Source organism: Pezoporus occidentalis, unplaced genomic scaffold, assembly GCF_034315485.1.
Source record: "Pezoporus occidentalis ecotype Australia unplaced genomic scaffold, CSIRO_AGI_Poc_V1 ctg88, whole genome shotgun sequence".
NCBI lineage: Eukaryota > Metazoa > Chordata > Aves > Psittaciformes > Psittacidae > Pezoporus > Pezoporus occidentalis.
Window position 1 is genome coordinate 1,095,429 of NW_026916242.1, and position 14,402 is coordinate 1,109,830.

The 14,402-nt window shown below is 43.1% G+C and overlaps 1 protein-coding gene across 1 annotated transcript in view; it reads left to right on the plus strand.

The window, feature by feature from the left end:
- Positions 1-5,351: 5,351 nt before the first annotated feature.
- TLK1 (tousled like kinase 1) overlaps positions 5,352-14,402 on the plus strand; it is a 70,015-nt gene continuing 60,964 nt past the window's right edge. Inside the window, exon 1 of the mRNA XM_062604671.1 lies at positions 5,352-5,837. Within this exon, the coding sequence (XP_062460655.1) occupies positions 5,693-5,837 (145 nt within the window). The 5' untranslated portion in view covers positions 5,352-5,692. The remainder of the gene's footprint in view (positions 5,838-14,402) is intronic.

Consider the following 14,402-nt stretch of genomic DNA (forward strand, 5'->3'; position numbering starts at 1 on the left):
GTATGTTTTTGTTACCTTGCAACTCAGAGTTGCTAGGAAGTGCTATATTAAAAAAATTATAAAGCATGTAGTGCAGTATATGGCTCAGGGAGAGAGCTCTAATGCAGTGAGCCTCAAAATTGATGGAATCAAGCTCTAAATAACTTTTTCCTATAAAAATATTATTGCTCTAAATCAGTTTTAGAAAACTTTACCTAAGCTCAAAAATGAATGTTAGTACGATTGCAACATTCCTGTTTGCTCATAAATAGAAATGCTATGTGAGAACCAGGTGCAGAAGCTGTTACAATCTGAGGTGGTGTTCTATCACAGCAATGCACTTGCTGTCACAGTTACTTGGCATTTTACCTTGTATTTGTGCCAAAACTGCATTTTCAATCTTCTGAGCCTACAGGACATAGACTGGAAGATTCTAGTCATCATTCCAGCTCATACTGGCTAGGAGCGCATTAGTCTGATACAGTGAGAGTCCATATGTGTGCTCAGCTGTGTCAAAAGGACAGTGTTTTTGAGCTACAAACTTCCAGCATTCCCTGAGACAGAAAACAGCATTTTCTTCTCCAGACCTGTTTTCCCAGCATACTACATTCCATCTAACCTAGAAATGTCATAAATACATAATTTTGATGATGAAATAATTTAGGCATTTTCTACTTTAGCTGCTGTACTGGTATGTCTATTTAGCTACAAGAGTATTTTTCACTCTGATAAGTTAAATCAGATTGACTGATGGTGTTGGCATAGATATAGGATGTGTGTATGTCCTCCTATGTATGGATGGGGTAGGTGAGTGCATGTGCAGTTGTGTATACATATACCTATGTACAGAATTCATATATCTATTGGCAAATTTAAGAGCAAATACAGTGTGGCATACTGTAATAGCTTATGCTTTAAGAAAATACCACTACAGGTCTATTATCCAAAGTGATAGGATGACAGGGAACTAACTAAGAATTTTAAGCCTTCTTAACAAACAAAACCTCAGTTTCACTGGCATTGCAATTAATTGATGGGCTGAATCAAAGGACATGAATATTGCTTACAGATGAAAATTGCTTGTTTGAGAAAAGAACAGAAACAAGAGTAGGTAGCTCTATTGTTTGTCGAAGGAGCTAACTTGCTCCAAGAAGATGGAAGAAAGCTACATATTAAATATTTCTGATTGAATATATGAAAAGGTAATAACAGATGTTATATCCTCGTTTGGCCTGTTTTAGAACTCTTAATCAAAAGAAGCAGGTAAAGGAAATGGATACAAAATGCATCTATAGTAAAAACACTAGTAATCTCTGATTCCTGACATTTTAATCATCTGTGTCTTACAGAGACTGATTTAAGTTTGGAAGTGTACAGTTTAATACCTTTCCAGGAACAGTGTCATTTGTCGTAGTTCTGAAAACACTCGACTTTCATTCCTAGAAGTATGAGCCTGCTAAGTCACATTCCTCTCCTACCTCTCCTTCTTCTTATTGTTCCGTGAATCTGAGGCCTTCCTTCTAATAATTGACATAATTTCAAAATGGCCTTATTTGGAACCTATATTTAAACATATGTTATTTATATAATTGGTTACCTGACATGAGCAGTCACTACTCCCAGGTGTTTCAGTATCTGCTGCTTACAGGAAACTTAAGCCAGTGAATTTCAGATTGTTTTTTCCGGGAAAAAGAGGTAAGACATACCTGGGTATTAAGAACATGTATTATTTGTTGTTAACAGAGTACATATTTTTTATTAGGATATCAAAATGTATTTGGTGCCCGTGAGCAGTGAAACTGAGCATCTCAGAATAGGGAGGAAACTAATCTCTAACTGGTCCTACAGTCATAGCATATTCTTCCTCAAGAACACCTGGGATAAACTCTGGATTTTATGACAATAATGTTTGACAATAATGATTTTTCTTTGTTCTGTAAAGGGTGTATGTAAAAATGTTGAAATTTACGTTTGACCTGAGTGCACCATTTTCTTTATAGATGCGATGCAGACGTCTCCAGAAACCTGCTCCTGCTGTAATGTTATTTTCACTATGCAGTCCATCAGTTCTGTTCTTCAAGCCATTTCCTTCACTATCTGCCAGTTAACTTCTCCTATGTTTCTAAAGATTATGGGGTAGATTGTGGACTTACTGTGAGAAAAGTTTCTTGCACAAATAATTCCAGTGGCAAAGTTGAAAGCTCTCACGATTTCAATGTTTTTCAGTATTATTATTGCTTGGCTTTTTTATCTTTGGGATAATGAAATGTCTTTATGCTTTTCTGTTCTTCAAGTGTCCTTGATTTGAGGGTTACTACTGTGATAAACCTTGCTAACTTCCATTTGACATGAGAAAAATAGCACATAGGTATTTCACTCCTCCCTGTTCTGATCTGAATTTTGAGATACTCTTCCTTACCAGTTAGCAAAACTAAATGAGCTCTCTTGGGCTTTGCCTAGAGTCAAGCTTTCCCTTGTAGGTAGGTATATGGCACCTTCTGCATTATTATCCAGTGCAATTCCATTGCAAGGGGATTTCCCCGTATCTATTACCTGAAGTTATGCCTGATATTGATGATATGCAATGTTTACATAGGACACTTTGATAGCAGACTGTTTTGCTCCTGAAAACCAGAAGACAAAGATCTAGTATTTATTTTATATACATATTATTATTTTTAAGGAGGAGTAACTCAAGGAGTAACTTGAGTTGGGTTTAGTTTTTAACATTTTGGGTGCATGACACTGAGCTGACAGCTCACCACTGTAAGACAGAGGTTATCCATCTGGCCGGAGGACCTTAGAGTTTTATTGCAAAATGAAGGCAGGGCTTTCAAGGGAAAGCATTATGCACACTAACGATGCTATGCAATAAAGCAAATCTTTTAGAATATGTTTGGAAATTTCCAAAAGGTATTAATGAAGATGTTCTTTCCTGCTATGATACTATTAAACTGGTAACACTGAAGCAATGCAGCTTTACAGATGAAGGGATACCTTAAAATCAGTGTCAGCACTAACACATTAAGAAAAGTTTTCTGGAAACTACAGAGGGAAAATATACCAGCTCTATGCACTTCTGAAGTTATGTGGATTGTTTTATCTGGAGATGATCTATGTAATTCACATTCTGCTTTCAGTTTACATCAACAGCTCACAAAACCATGAGATATAGCTCTTCCGCATTACAGAAAGTAGACCCTGACCTGTATTTGCAGCAGGTACCCCATTCTGCCATGCAGGAGATGCTGTGTTTAAGGAGTGCTCTGGTGATGAGTCCTGCAGTATATGCCCCTTCACCCCTGGTCCCTCAGTGACATTCTTCTAACACATACTGAGATATTGCAACTATCTGTTTTTTTTTCACAGTGTCAATTTATGACAATTTTAAAGACATCATGGCATTTTTGTAATATTTAAACTGCATGTCTGCTGAAGAAGTAATGAATGAATGGGATCTTCCTCTTCATAGCCTGTTCCCCTAGTCAAAGCGACTGATGCTCTATTTAAACACAGAGTCCCAACTATCAGTGAAATGACTTGTAGGCAACAGTTTGTAAGCAAAAGCAGCAGAAAGAATGCTTGTTTATGTATGTTTTGGTAAGGGTAGCAGGGGTTTGCATTAAGTGGATGCAAATGAGTATAAACAAAGACTCAATTTCTGTAACTTACTGCTTCTTACTTGACAAGATTTTAAGAGCAGCATACTGCAGCAGGGTAAACTCATCAGGAAATGAGGTACACATTCACTTAGGCTATTGTCTGGATTGTGGGACTGTAAGTATGTTTTGTTTTTAACCTTGCAAGAAATTTCTATACCAGCTGCTAAATATTAATATTGCATTCAGTGAACTAGCAATGGTTTACTTCATGCCTAAGTACTAGCAATTTCCTGATATAATTTCCTTAGGTAAAGCCTGAGAAGTCTTCTCTAGGATCAAGACCTTAAAACCAAGTTAAGTATCAGTTAAAGTAAAGATCCCTCTCCCCCCCATGTATAACTGTTATTAAATATATGTCTGGAACAAACTTATTTAGCAAGTAAATATACTAATTTTTACTTCAAGTTAATACCAAATTGCTAAGAAACTTGAAGCTATGCTGTATACTTGTGGGAGGTGAAGAACTTGGATAATCTGACAGATGTCACTTTAAAAGGAAGAGACAGAATTGGTAATATCTGCCAGATCTGCCACCCAACATTAGTAGTCTATTCCTGCCTTTCTCAAAGAGGGGAAAGTAGGTTAATAGATGGCCAGGATGTCTCCACACAGCAACCACAAAATAAGAGCCATGCCTGGCTGATGAATATGCTTCTTTCTATATGCAGAATGCAATATATCTACAAACCATGACTTTCTTATTTCAAGTAATCTAACTCGCTGTCATACCTAAGTTGCACCCATTCATTAAAAGGCTTTGTTCCAGAACTGACTTTGCCATGTATCTCACATTCTCAGTGAAGACTATGTTAGGTTTTAAGGATGGGAAAACTGAAAACTGGGTTTAAATTACGCTATGTCTGCACTTTAGTCTCATTCAAGGAGATGTACGTTCTGAAAGACGCATAGGCCAGTGCTGGTGCCCAGCGGAGAGCCCCAGCCTGTTGGGTGAGGCAGGTGAGCGCTGGTGGCACATGGCTCCTGCTGAGCTGCAGCTCATCTAGCGGGAGCTGCTGCTTTGCAGCGAGGCAGGTTACGGCTGGCGAGCAACACCTTTTCCCTCAGGGCAACAGCTTCTTTCGGGTCCCGCCGTCTCCATCGCCACACCTCCCTGCTCGGGAAAAGAAAAACACTTGAAACCCGGCACAGCCGAGGAAGAAATGCAGCAAACACAACGCGCACCCGCACCGCGTTGGGGAGCGCTCCGCTCAGCCCCGCCGTTACCGCCCGTACTCACCGCAGCACCGGGCTGGGCTCGCCCCCTGTGGTCCCACGCCAGGTGGTGCCGGGTCTCCTGCGCGGCCTCAGCCGCACCGCACACCGTCTCGCTCCTGCCCTCGGGCCGGCCTCCTCGCCTTGCCCTGCCACCCGCTAGAGAAGGCGCGGCGGCCGGCCCGAGGGCTCCGGCGCGTGCTGACCGGGCCGCCCAGGAGAGAGACTCGCACGAAGGGAAGCACCGCGGCCTCAGGGGAGCCACCCCCGGCCCCGCCGCCGCAGCCGGCGGAGCGCTGCCGCGGCGCGGAAGGTGCGAGCTGGGCCGGGAAGGGAAGTGCCGGCCGCGGGACAGGGGTCAGTGGGCTCGGTCAGAGAGCGGGTAGGGGTCGGCCGGCGTTCTGAGGCCACGGTGCAGGTGCGTGCGCGGCGGGCGTCGCTTACCCGCCCGCCGCCCCTGGGCGGCTACAGCACGGCGGGGCTCGGCTGGGCGCCGGCGGAGCGCGGCGCTCGCTCGGCTCACGATAGTGTTTGCGCATGACCCCTCCCCGCCTGCGCCCTCCCCTCCCCGGCGGCAGCGGGGAAGGTTAGTCTCAGACACAGGCGGCTGCTCGGCGGCGGCCGCGGCGACGCAGTGCAGAGGTGCGGGCAGGTTGCGCTGGCCCCGCGCCCCGTCTCTCCTGCGCCCCGCCTGCCTCCGGAGCCCGCTCCCCGCCGGCGGCCTCCCCGCGCCGGTGTCGGGCCGGCCCCCCGGCCATGAGCGCGGTGCTGGGTGTCCCCCCGCCGCGCCGCCTCCCCCGCCGCCCCCGGCGGCTGCCGGGCTCCAGGAAAGTAGCTTGATGAGTGTCCAAAGTAGCAGTGGAAGTTTGGAGGGGCCGCCATCTTGGTCCCGGCTCTCCACGTCCCCACCGAGCCTGCAGGGCTGCTCCGCGGCGGCGGCCTCCCAGCTCCACGGCGCGCCGCCCGGCAAGCCGCCCAAGGAAGGTAATCAGCGCGCCGCGGGGCTGCGCGGGGGGCCCGGCCCTCGGGGAGGGGCCCGGCAACGGCCGCCGGAGGCCGGTCCCGGGCTGGCGGGGAGCGGTGGTGGTGGTGGTGGTGGTGCGGGGTCAGCGTTGGGCCCGGTGGCGGCGAGAGGAGCCTCGGGCGCTGGGTGAGCGGGGCCCCCGCACGCGCCTCCCGCCGCCGCTCGTCAGCGCGGCGGCGCCTTGTTTCCCCCCGCGCCTCCGGGCCGCGGAGGGGGATCGGCCGCGCTCCCTCCGCTCCGGGGTCGGCCGCCCGCCCGCCCGCAAGAGCCGCTCGAGTCTCCTCCCGCCGCGGCTCTCCTCGGGCGGCCACTCGAAATCGGTTCCCCTCCGCCAGCGGCAAAGTAAAAGTGCTGCGCCGGAGGATGCGGCCGTTGTTGCTGGATGAAGGGAGTCGGGCACTTTTGGCATCATGGAGGTGGGGAGGAGAGAGGGGCCGACACCGGCGTGTTCGTCCCCGTGGGGAAGGCTCCCTCGGGGTGGCTGGTTTTGCGGCCAGAAGTGACAGGGCGCCTTACGGCCACCGCGGAATGACTGCAACTTTCCCCTGTCCTCCATCACGCCTTAGATGATAATATTTTTCTCCTCCCTCCCCTGCTCCTCCCCTCTTGTGTTACACCGACAGCAGGGTGTTGTGGGTGTTTGCAGGGAATATCTGTATGAAGGTTATGAGCAAACAAGTCCCTTCGCTATTCCCTTTCGGGTATTGTCTGGTTTTCCTCCTTGTGTTGAAATGTATTGCCACAAGATGTAGCAGTTATACAGCTAGTGGATCGCTCGGTGCTTTTAGCTAAAATAACTACTTGCTGAACGCCGGTTAGTGGTGGAAGAGAACTTTTATACAGAGATACTTGCATACCGAGCAGTTGTATAATTTTACTCCATTTGCCCCGGTTTAATGAATACCATGTAGCATTTCTTGTGGCGTCCGCAGAATGTCATTGCCCAAGCAGGAAACTTGCTAAGTTAAAATAGAAATAATAGTGAAAATGGGAAGTCTTTGTTTTTCAGGTCTTCCTGTAGCTGCTTGCTTGCCTTTTTTTTTTTTTTTTTTTGGTTGATAAGCAATGTAAGGACTTGGTAACAGGGATCTGACATCCTGGAAACATGCAACGCAGCCCGTGTTTCTCCATTTTCCACACCAGTAGTTGTCAGACTTGTATCACTCTGTGCCACTTTTGCACACGCTCCTGCAGGTAGATTGACATGAAATGCTCTAGAAAATACCTGGAGAGGAATTATGGTATATGTTAAAGATGCTGAGTAAAGTGGCAGGCATTTTGTGCTCGGCTGCTCTGGGAAACGGAAGCTTTCAGCAGAGCAACAACCACCGGCCAAATGTGTAGTTTAAGTTTACAGAGAGTAGGTTTCTTCAGTGTTGCAACACTTGTTATAAATATGCTGCACATAATATCCACATAGCATGTATACATGAGATATTTTTTGTTGGATTCAGATAGCCAGCATACAGGCTTGAGAAGATTATTGCAGCACAACTTACGTATCTTATCTATTTTAAGGAAAAAGGGTGTTCCTTGACTACCTCTATTTAGACAAGGAAGAACATTTTTGTGAAATTAATTTCTGACATAATGATTCTTTTTACTTTTTTCTTTCTTATGACTCATGCTGTTGGATTTTTCTGGGTACTGTAATTTACGTCTTCTAATATAGATTCAGGAGTTAAAGAGTAATCAAAACCCTGGTGTTTGCTCTGTTGCTATATGGTACTGTATTTGCATGGTGTTTCTGGGTCGGGATAATTGTGTGTCCTCACTAGGTAGTTCTGTTTGAAGACAGGCATCAGCTACCAGCCATGCTTGGTTTATATTTTGCATTCATGCTCTTGGAATGTTATCAGCACACCTTACTTCATGTATGTACATTCTACAGTGAAGTATCTTGCCTGAAAGCAATAGGCCCTGAAATATAAATATGTCAATATGCCATAGACATTGGCTTATATATGTGAAAGAATGATGTCAGATAAAACTAATAAACGTGCAGTATTTTCAGTGCAGTGTATTTATAGGAGCTTGTGCTCTCATCGATTCTGAACTTGTGATACTTTGTGATGTTACAGAGGTTATGAGCTTTCGAGCAGCGCATGAGGCTGCTGGTCCATACTGGATCAGAGCTGCGTTGCTGTGCTAATGCCTCTGCTGGTTCTGGGTGGATGATATTTCCAGGTTACGGTGCATTCAGTTCTTGGGTTGAGTTTGTGGCCCAGCCTGGCCTTCGCCTTTGTGGATTCAAACCTCTGTGACAGTTATGCTCATGTTGACTTTGGATGCACAGGCCTTCACTGCATGAACCACGTGTGATGTGGTTTATCTGACCTTACCTGTGATTCACTATGAAAGCTTGGCAACAGCCCACATCTCTCTATGGGTTTTCAAGGGTTCTGATTTATTTAGAACAGAAACCTCCAGCACCCTGATTTAGAAAGTCCTAAAAATATTCTCTGAAGCTGTAATACGGAGAAAGCAAAAAGAAAAGCTTTGACCTTATCTTCTAAAGTTTTAAAATGTAAGGACTGGGATGAACATAAATGCAGTTGCATCTATATACTTTCATTGTACCAGAACTGTCTCTTATTTGCATTTCAGTATAGATTGTAACTATCTGTAGTTATGTCAGTTATTTTATATGCCGATAATTGATGTGTGGGATATGTGGTCAGTTATTCAAGAGCCATGCAATAGATGCTATTGAGAATTTAGGAGGACTGTTATGTGTATTATTTTACATAAGGTATGTGATCATGGGGCTAAATCCTATGCCACAGCTCACATAACTGCAGTCGTGCAACTTCATGTTTGAAGTTTTTTAACTTTTGACTGCTTTATGTGTGCAACTAAAAAGACAAGAGCACATAGTTGGAAAATGCTGTTTTGTAAATGGGGGATGTTCAGGCCACTGCTGACAAGGCAGAGAGGCAGAAGAAATTTCCTGAATCATGCAATGGTTTGAAGGGACCTTAAAGATTGTCTGGTTCCAGCCCCCTGCCATGGGCAGGGGCACCTTCCACTAGACCAGGTTGCTCAAAGCTAACCTGTCCTGGGACACTTCCAGGGATGGAACATCCACAGCTTCTCTGGGCAACCTATGCCAGTGTCTTGCCACCCTCACAGTAAAGAATTTCTTCCTTATATCTAATCTAAATCTACCTTCTTTCTGATCAAAGCCATTCTCCCTTGTCCTGTCACTACATGACCCTGTAAAAAGTCCCTCTGCAGCTTTCTTGTAGGCCCCCTTTAGGTACTGGATGGCTGCTGTCAGGTTTCCTCAGAGCTTTCTCTTCTCCAGGCTGAACAAGCCCAGCTCTCTCAGCCTGCCTTCATAGGAGAGGTGCTCCAGCCCACTGAGCATCTTTGTGGCCTCCTCTGGACTCACTCCAGCAGGTCCACATCCTTCTTATGTTGGAAGCCCCAGAGCTGAGCACAGTACTCCAGATAGGGTCTCACCAGAGCAGAGTAGAGGGGGAGAATCACCTCCCTCAACCTGCTGGTCACAGTGCTTTCCATGCAGCTTTCTGGGCTGCAAGTGCGCATTGTCAGATCATGTTGAGCTTCTTCCTCAACCAACGCCTCGAAGATTTGAGAGATACATATGGGTGTTTTGGAATAGCTTCTCTTTTGAGGTGGGAAGCAGTGCCACAGTGTCTGGTAGTCAAGCATGATGCAAGTTATTTTTTGTTTGTGCTCATGGCTTTTGACACTTTACTAAAAGTAAAACAATGCCAAATACAACTTTGAATTACCATGACAGGAGTGTACATTTCAGTTTTCAAATTTGAGGCCAAATTAACGTATGATGACAAAATGGTAAATAAACTCAGCACATGTATCTGAAACACTTTGGAGAACTAATGCGGTAGGAGTAATAAATTTTGTTGGTAATTTTTTTCTTTTAAATTGGATAAATGTATATTATTTTTATTTATTGTTACCTAAAATGTAATGGTAGTTGTCTGTTATAAAGGTACATCTTTTCCTCAAGTTTGCAGTCTAGAAAACGTTTCTAGATGCCAGGTTGTATTGCATATGCTACATATAGTGTATTAGTCCATGAACATGAAAGATACCTGATCTTACTAAATCTTCCTGTTTTTTTTTTTTCTCTGTTGTTTTCTTATAGTGTAAAAGCTCAGCTGCTTTATTTGCTTAACCAGTAAGTTCTCAGTAAGTTTGTTGGGTTTTGTCATTCAACTGTAGATTGAGAATTTGATGGATTTGGCTAGTTCACGTGAGGACAGAATAAAATGAGAACACTTGACATTTAAAGATGGTGGTATGTTTTTACTTAGGATGAGCACAGCAATCATGAAAGATTATTTGGGCTGGCTGTAGCATGAGCAGGTGTTGTGGAAGACTTCATGTTGTTCCACTGGTATGCAGAGATTCTAGCTTGCATTATTGTTGCTGGTTTTGTTGAAGATGTGTTTCTCATAGTGAGCTGATGCTAATGCCAAATTCTGGTGAGATTTTGTAGCATGCCCACATGAGAAAAGGTGACCTTTTTTAATATAGGTCCTTATTTGAATCTGGTTTTCTGAAAGGCAAGTGCTGCAGAGAATAGAGCAAATTAGTGCTTGGGTGATTGTTTTATTTTAATTCTAACTTGGTAGAATGGAATTTCCCATTAACCTATTCTGTTTTAAAGGGAGAGAGAATCAATATGTTTAAGGACGGGCTGTATTTATTTATTTATTATCTCAATTCAAAGAAAAAGTTTGTTATTTGTTTTTTCCCCTATGATTTTTTCTTGTTTGCTATTTCTTTCAGCAAGTAAATTCTTTTCTTCAGTAAGCTGTAATAAACTTGCAGACCAGAGTTATTATTAACAAGCAATTAGTCTTGTCATTTCTTTGGATTTTCTTAAGGCTGGGTATTTCTAAATGATTGCAAAATACTGTTGGGAGTCCTGGGAAAGAGTACTGTATATATGTGCATCATGGTCAAAGTTAGGTCTACAGAATTTTGCTACCTGAAGAATGGAGGTTATGCAAATATAACAGGTTTAAATAATCCTTTATGCTTTCTGTGTTCTGGATACAAGGCTGTGTTTTGAAGTAGTACTTGCTCCCAGTCCAGATTACTCCCATACTCAATTTGTTGCCCCTATGCTGAGGTGTTGTTTTTTTTTTACATGTGAGAACACTGAAGTTGGAAAACTGTGTTTATGCAGTGAAGCATTTTCTGAACTGTAGCTCCCCTGAAATGTAAAAGCACACAAGGAGGGGGGAAGAAGAGCTTTATGAACTTCTTCCTGTTTGGCTTGGTGTGTCTGCTGCAAAAGAGCAAAAGGGAAATTTGGTTTGCCAAATTGCTCTGAGTGGAGGTGAAAGTGGTTAGAGGAAGAAGAGTGGTCAGGTTTGCTGTTGAGAATGCCAGTGCTCCACTTGTCATTGTTGGAGAGCAGTTAAACGGAAACTGGCCACCATAATATAATCCAGTTTCTCAGGTGGGCTTCCAAGTAGACAACTTCTAATGGCTGCTGAAGATAACAAGGGAAGAGCACTGCATTTTATGTTCAGTACTCAAGGGTTGAGTTTGGTAGCAGTAGAGAAGAATTAGTAAGCATCAGAAGGTATTTTGAATCCTACATTTCCCTTCGTCTTGACTCCGTCCTTATTGAGATGCTCTGTTAAGGTAGAACCTAAGGCTGTGCTTCCTTCCCAGGCACCTCTCTGGAGGTCTTACTCCCTTCTTTCATTCCTGAGCCGAGCACTGGAATACGCCAACAGAAGAATCCTGGCAAACCAGCATTTCCCTGGGGAGGATGCAGTAGGTGGCAGGAATATGAATGTGTGTAAGCTTTAATTGACCTTTGTCAAACTTAGTCGCCAAAGCATGGAGAAGAAGGACTTAAAGTGAGGCTGTATGGGCTGAAGTTTTAACGGGGGAAGGCTGGGGCTGTGCGAGCCTTTGGGGGTGGGTCTGTGCTAGAGGGATTGACTGAAATCAGAGTGATTATATTACTAATTTTAATCATGACATAAATCAGCAAGCAGGAAATCCTGATTAAATAATTGTTTTTAATTTTATTTTGCATTTGTGCTTAATTATTTTTTCTAAAGAAAAGTTGATTCTAATTGGTCTAATTTGATCATGCCTTTTGCCAGGCAGGAGGGTATGCATCTATATGCATCCAAGTTATGCAGCTTAGTTTCTTAATGTTTAAGAAACATAATTCCCCATGCTGTAGATAGCTTTTAGCTAACTTTATTAGCTAACTAAAATGAATCCTAATTGTGCTAGATACATAAGAAGAAACAAATATATCCAAATGTGTTTTGCATTTAAACCAGATTAAGTAGACTTGTCTGTAGTTTGTGACATGAGTCCGTTATTTCCTGTCATCGCACCCTGTGAGATTTGGAGTTAATAGATCAAATCCAGTCACAGTTCCTTCTTGTTCATCATTTGGAAAAGAAAGCCAGGCTTTCTTACGTTCCTAGTTGTCCATTGCTCTTCAGCAGTTCCAAGTGAAACAACTGTTGAAGTGGTTGAACGGGTGAAAATGGCAGAAGCAGTTGCTGGTAAAAGCCAGCAACTGCTCAGAGCTTCGATTTGGCATCTTGCTGGCAGCTTCCAGCGATGTGATGGTTTGGCTGCCAGCAGAGCATAAAAGTTTATATTGTTTGAATGTATTTTTACCTTGTATGAATTTAATGGATCGTAAAGTTTAAACCTCACCAAGGATTGTTAATGCGTCAAGTTTAGCTTAAGCGTTTAATGCTGGAGTGTATTTTTAAAATAAACAACTAGGAAAAATTACCAACTCAGTGCTCAAAAGGCCATTGTAGCTTTAGCTGGAGAAGTCCTGGGACAGATGAATGTCCTCCAAGGAGTCAGAGATAAAGCTAGAGATTGTTGGATGGTTACACAACTGTGATGGGAATCTGGTTGCTTTGGAGATTACTGGAGCTTTTACGTGAAACGGAACGCCACAGAGAGGTTGTATGCCCTGGGACTGCCTCTGCATGCTGAGAGGTGGCAGCAGGAGCATTAAGCAATGTATCTTGCCTCATCATATCTGCACAGTTCTAAGTGGGTGGAAACTTAAAGGCCACAGTGCTTTCTTTATAATGTCCTTAAGACCAAAGCACTTTGCACTCCTTTAAGAGATGAGGATGGTGGCAAGAAACTCCAGAGTGCCTTTTACCGGAAATGAAGCCTAACCGGAATTACTTGAGATTGGCAACTGCTGGATTCCCTTTCTTTGGACTTCTAATACAGCTGTACGTATAAGAGAAAAGGAAGAAAAATACCTTTTTTTTTCTTTTTTTTTATTTTAAGAATAACAGGTAATCTTGATGCTTTTAGAAAAATCCATTGTATGATGTCACATACACCCAACCTTTTAGATATTTAATTTTATGACTGTACCTGGAGCTCAAGGCACGTAATAGCTTCAAGCACCCTGTCCAGCAGCTTTCCGGTGGGTTGCAAATTCTTATTTTTTTCGTAAGTAGTAGAACCTCTGAACTGCTACCTAAGGGCAGCAAATTGGAAAGTAACATTAAATACGCAAATATTTAAGTTGCTTTTCTTAACTCCTTTAAGTCTGACAGAATTTCATTTAGATCTGGTCTTTGCTTGGTGAGTGTCTGCCCTTGGCATCACAGAGGTCTTTCTCATTTCTCCACCACTGAACTCTTGGACTCCTTGGTTCTATGGAGAAAACCTCAGATGAGGCTACCAGTAGGATTTCTAATACTTCTTTCCTTCATTCTTGTGTCTTAGGCTAATCAGGCCTATGCACTGCATAGCTGTATTTGTTAAGTGTTGTGTTTTCTAGTTAATGCTGCATTCTCACAGGTTCCCCAGTTTTGTCCTACATTTTGCAGCTGTACTTCTGCCAGTGATTTTGTTGTTTTGTTTTTTTTTGTAGCCTAATGCCCTCTTTCTAGCTATTTTGGACCATGGGGAGGTTGCTGTCTTTGCCATTTCTTAGCTTATTCCTAGTAAAAGCAATGAGAGTCGTGTCCTTTAGTTAGTTGATATTTTCATTATGAAGCAATTGAAAACAGACACAATTAATAGTATTCATTTTAAGATCAGTAGAAATGTGCAGTTATAAATTAAATATACAGAATTATAATTTAAAACATGTTTGTTTACAGGACAGCTTCTAGTTTTGATGGACACTGGTGACTTACAACAAGGTTTATATTTTTGTAAGTGATATCGCTGTAAAGATCAACCATATTTGCACATATAAGATCATAATGAAACCGGGTCTTTCAATAAATATGTTTGTGTAGTGAAAAATATAGTAACTTTGAAATAGCTTTGTTATTTTATCTTTTACAAATACCATATTTATGCAGGAAAACATTTTGCAGGTATGATGCTGGAGGTCTTAATTTAGTGGCAAATTCTCTTAGTCTTGATAGGGAATAATCTGTTTTTAACAGTTCTTTTAAAAGTTTTATGAAAAGATGTATCAGAAGTTTTGAAACTTTTCAAAGTCCTTTGTTAGTGCTAAGTCATGGTAAGGTATATCCATGAGAGTCTTG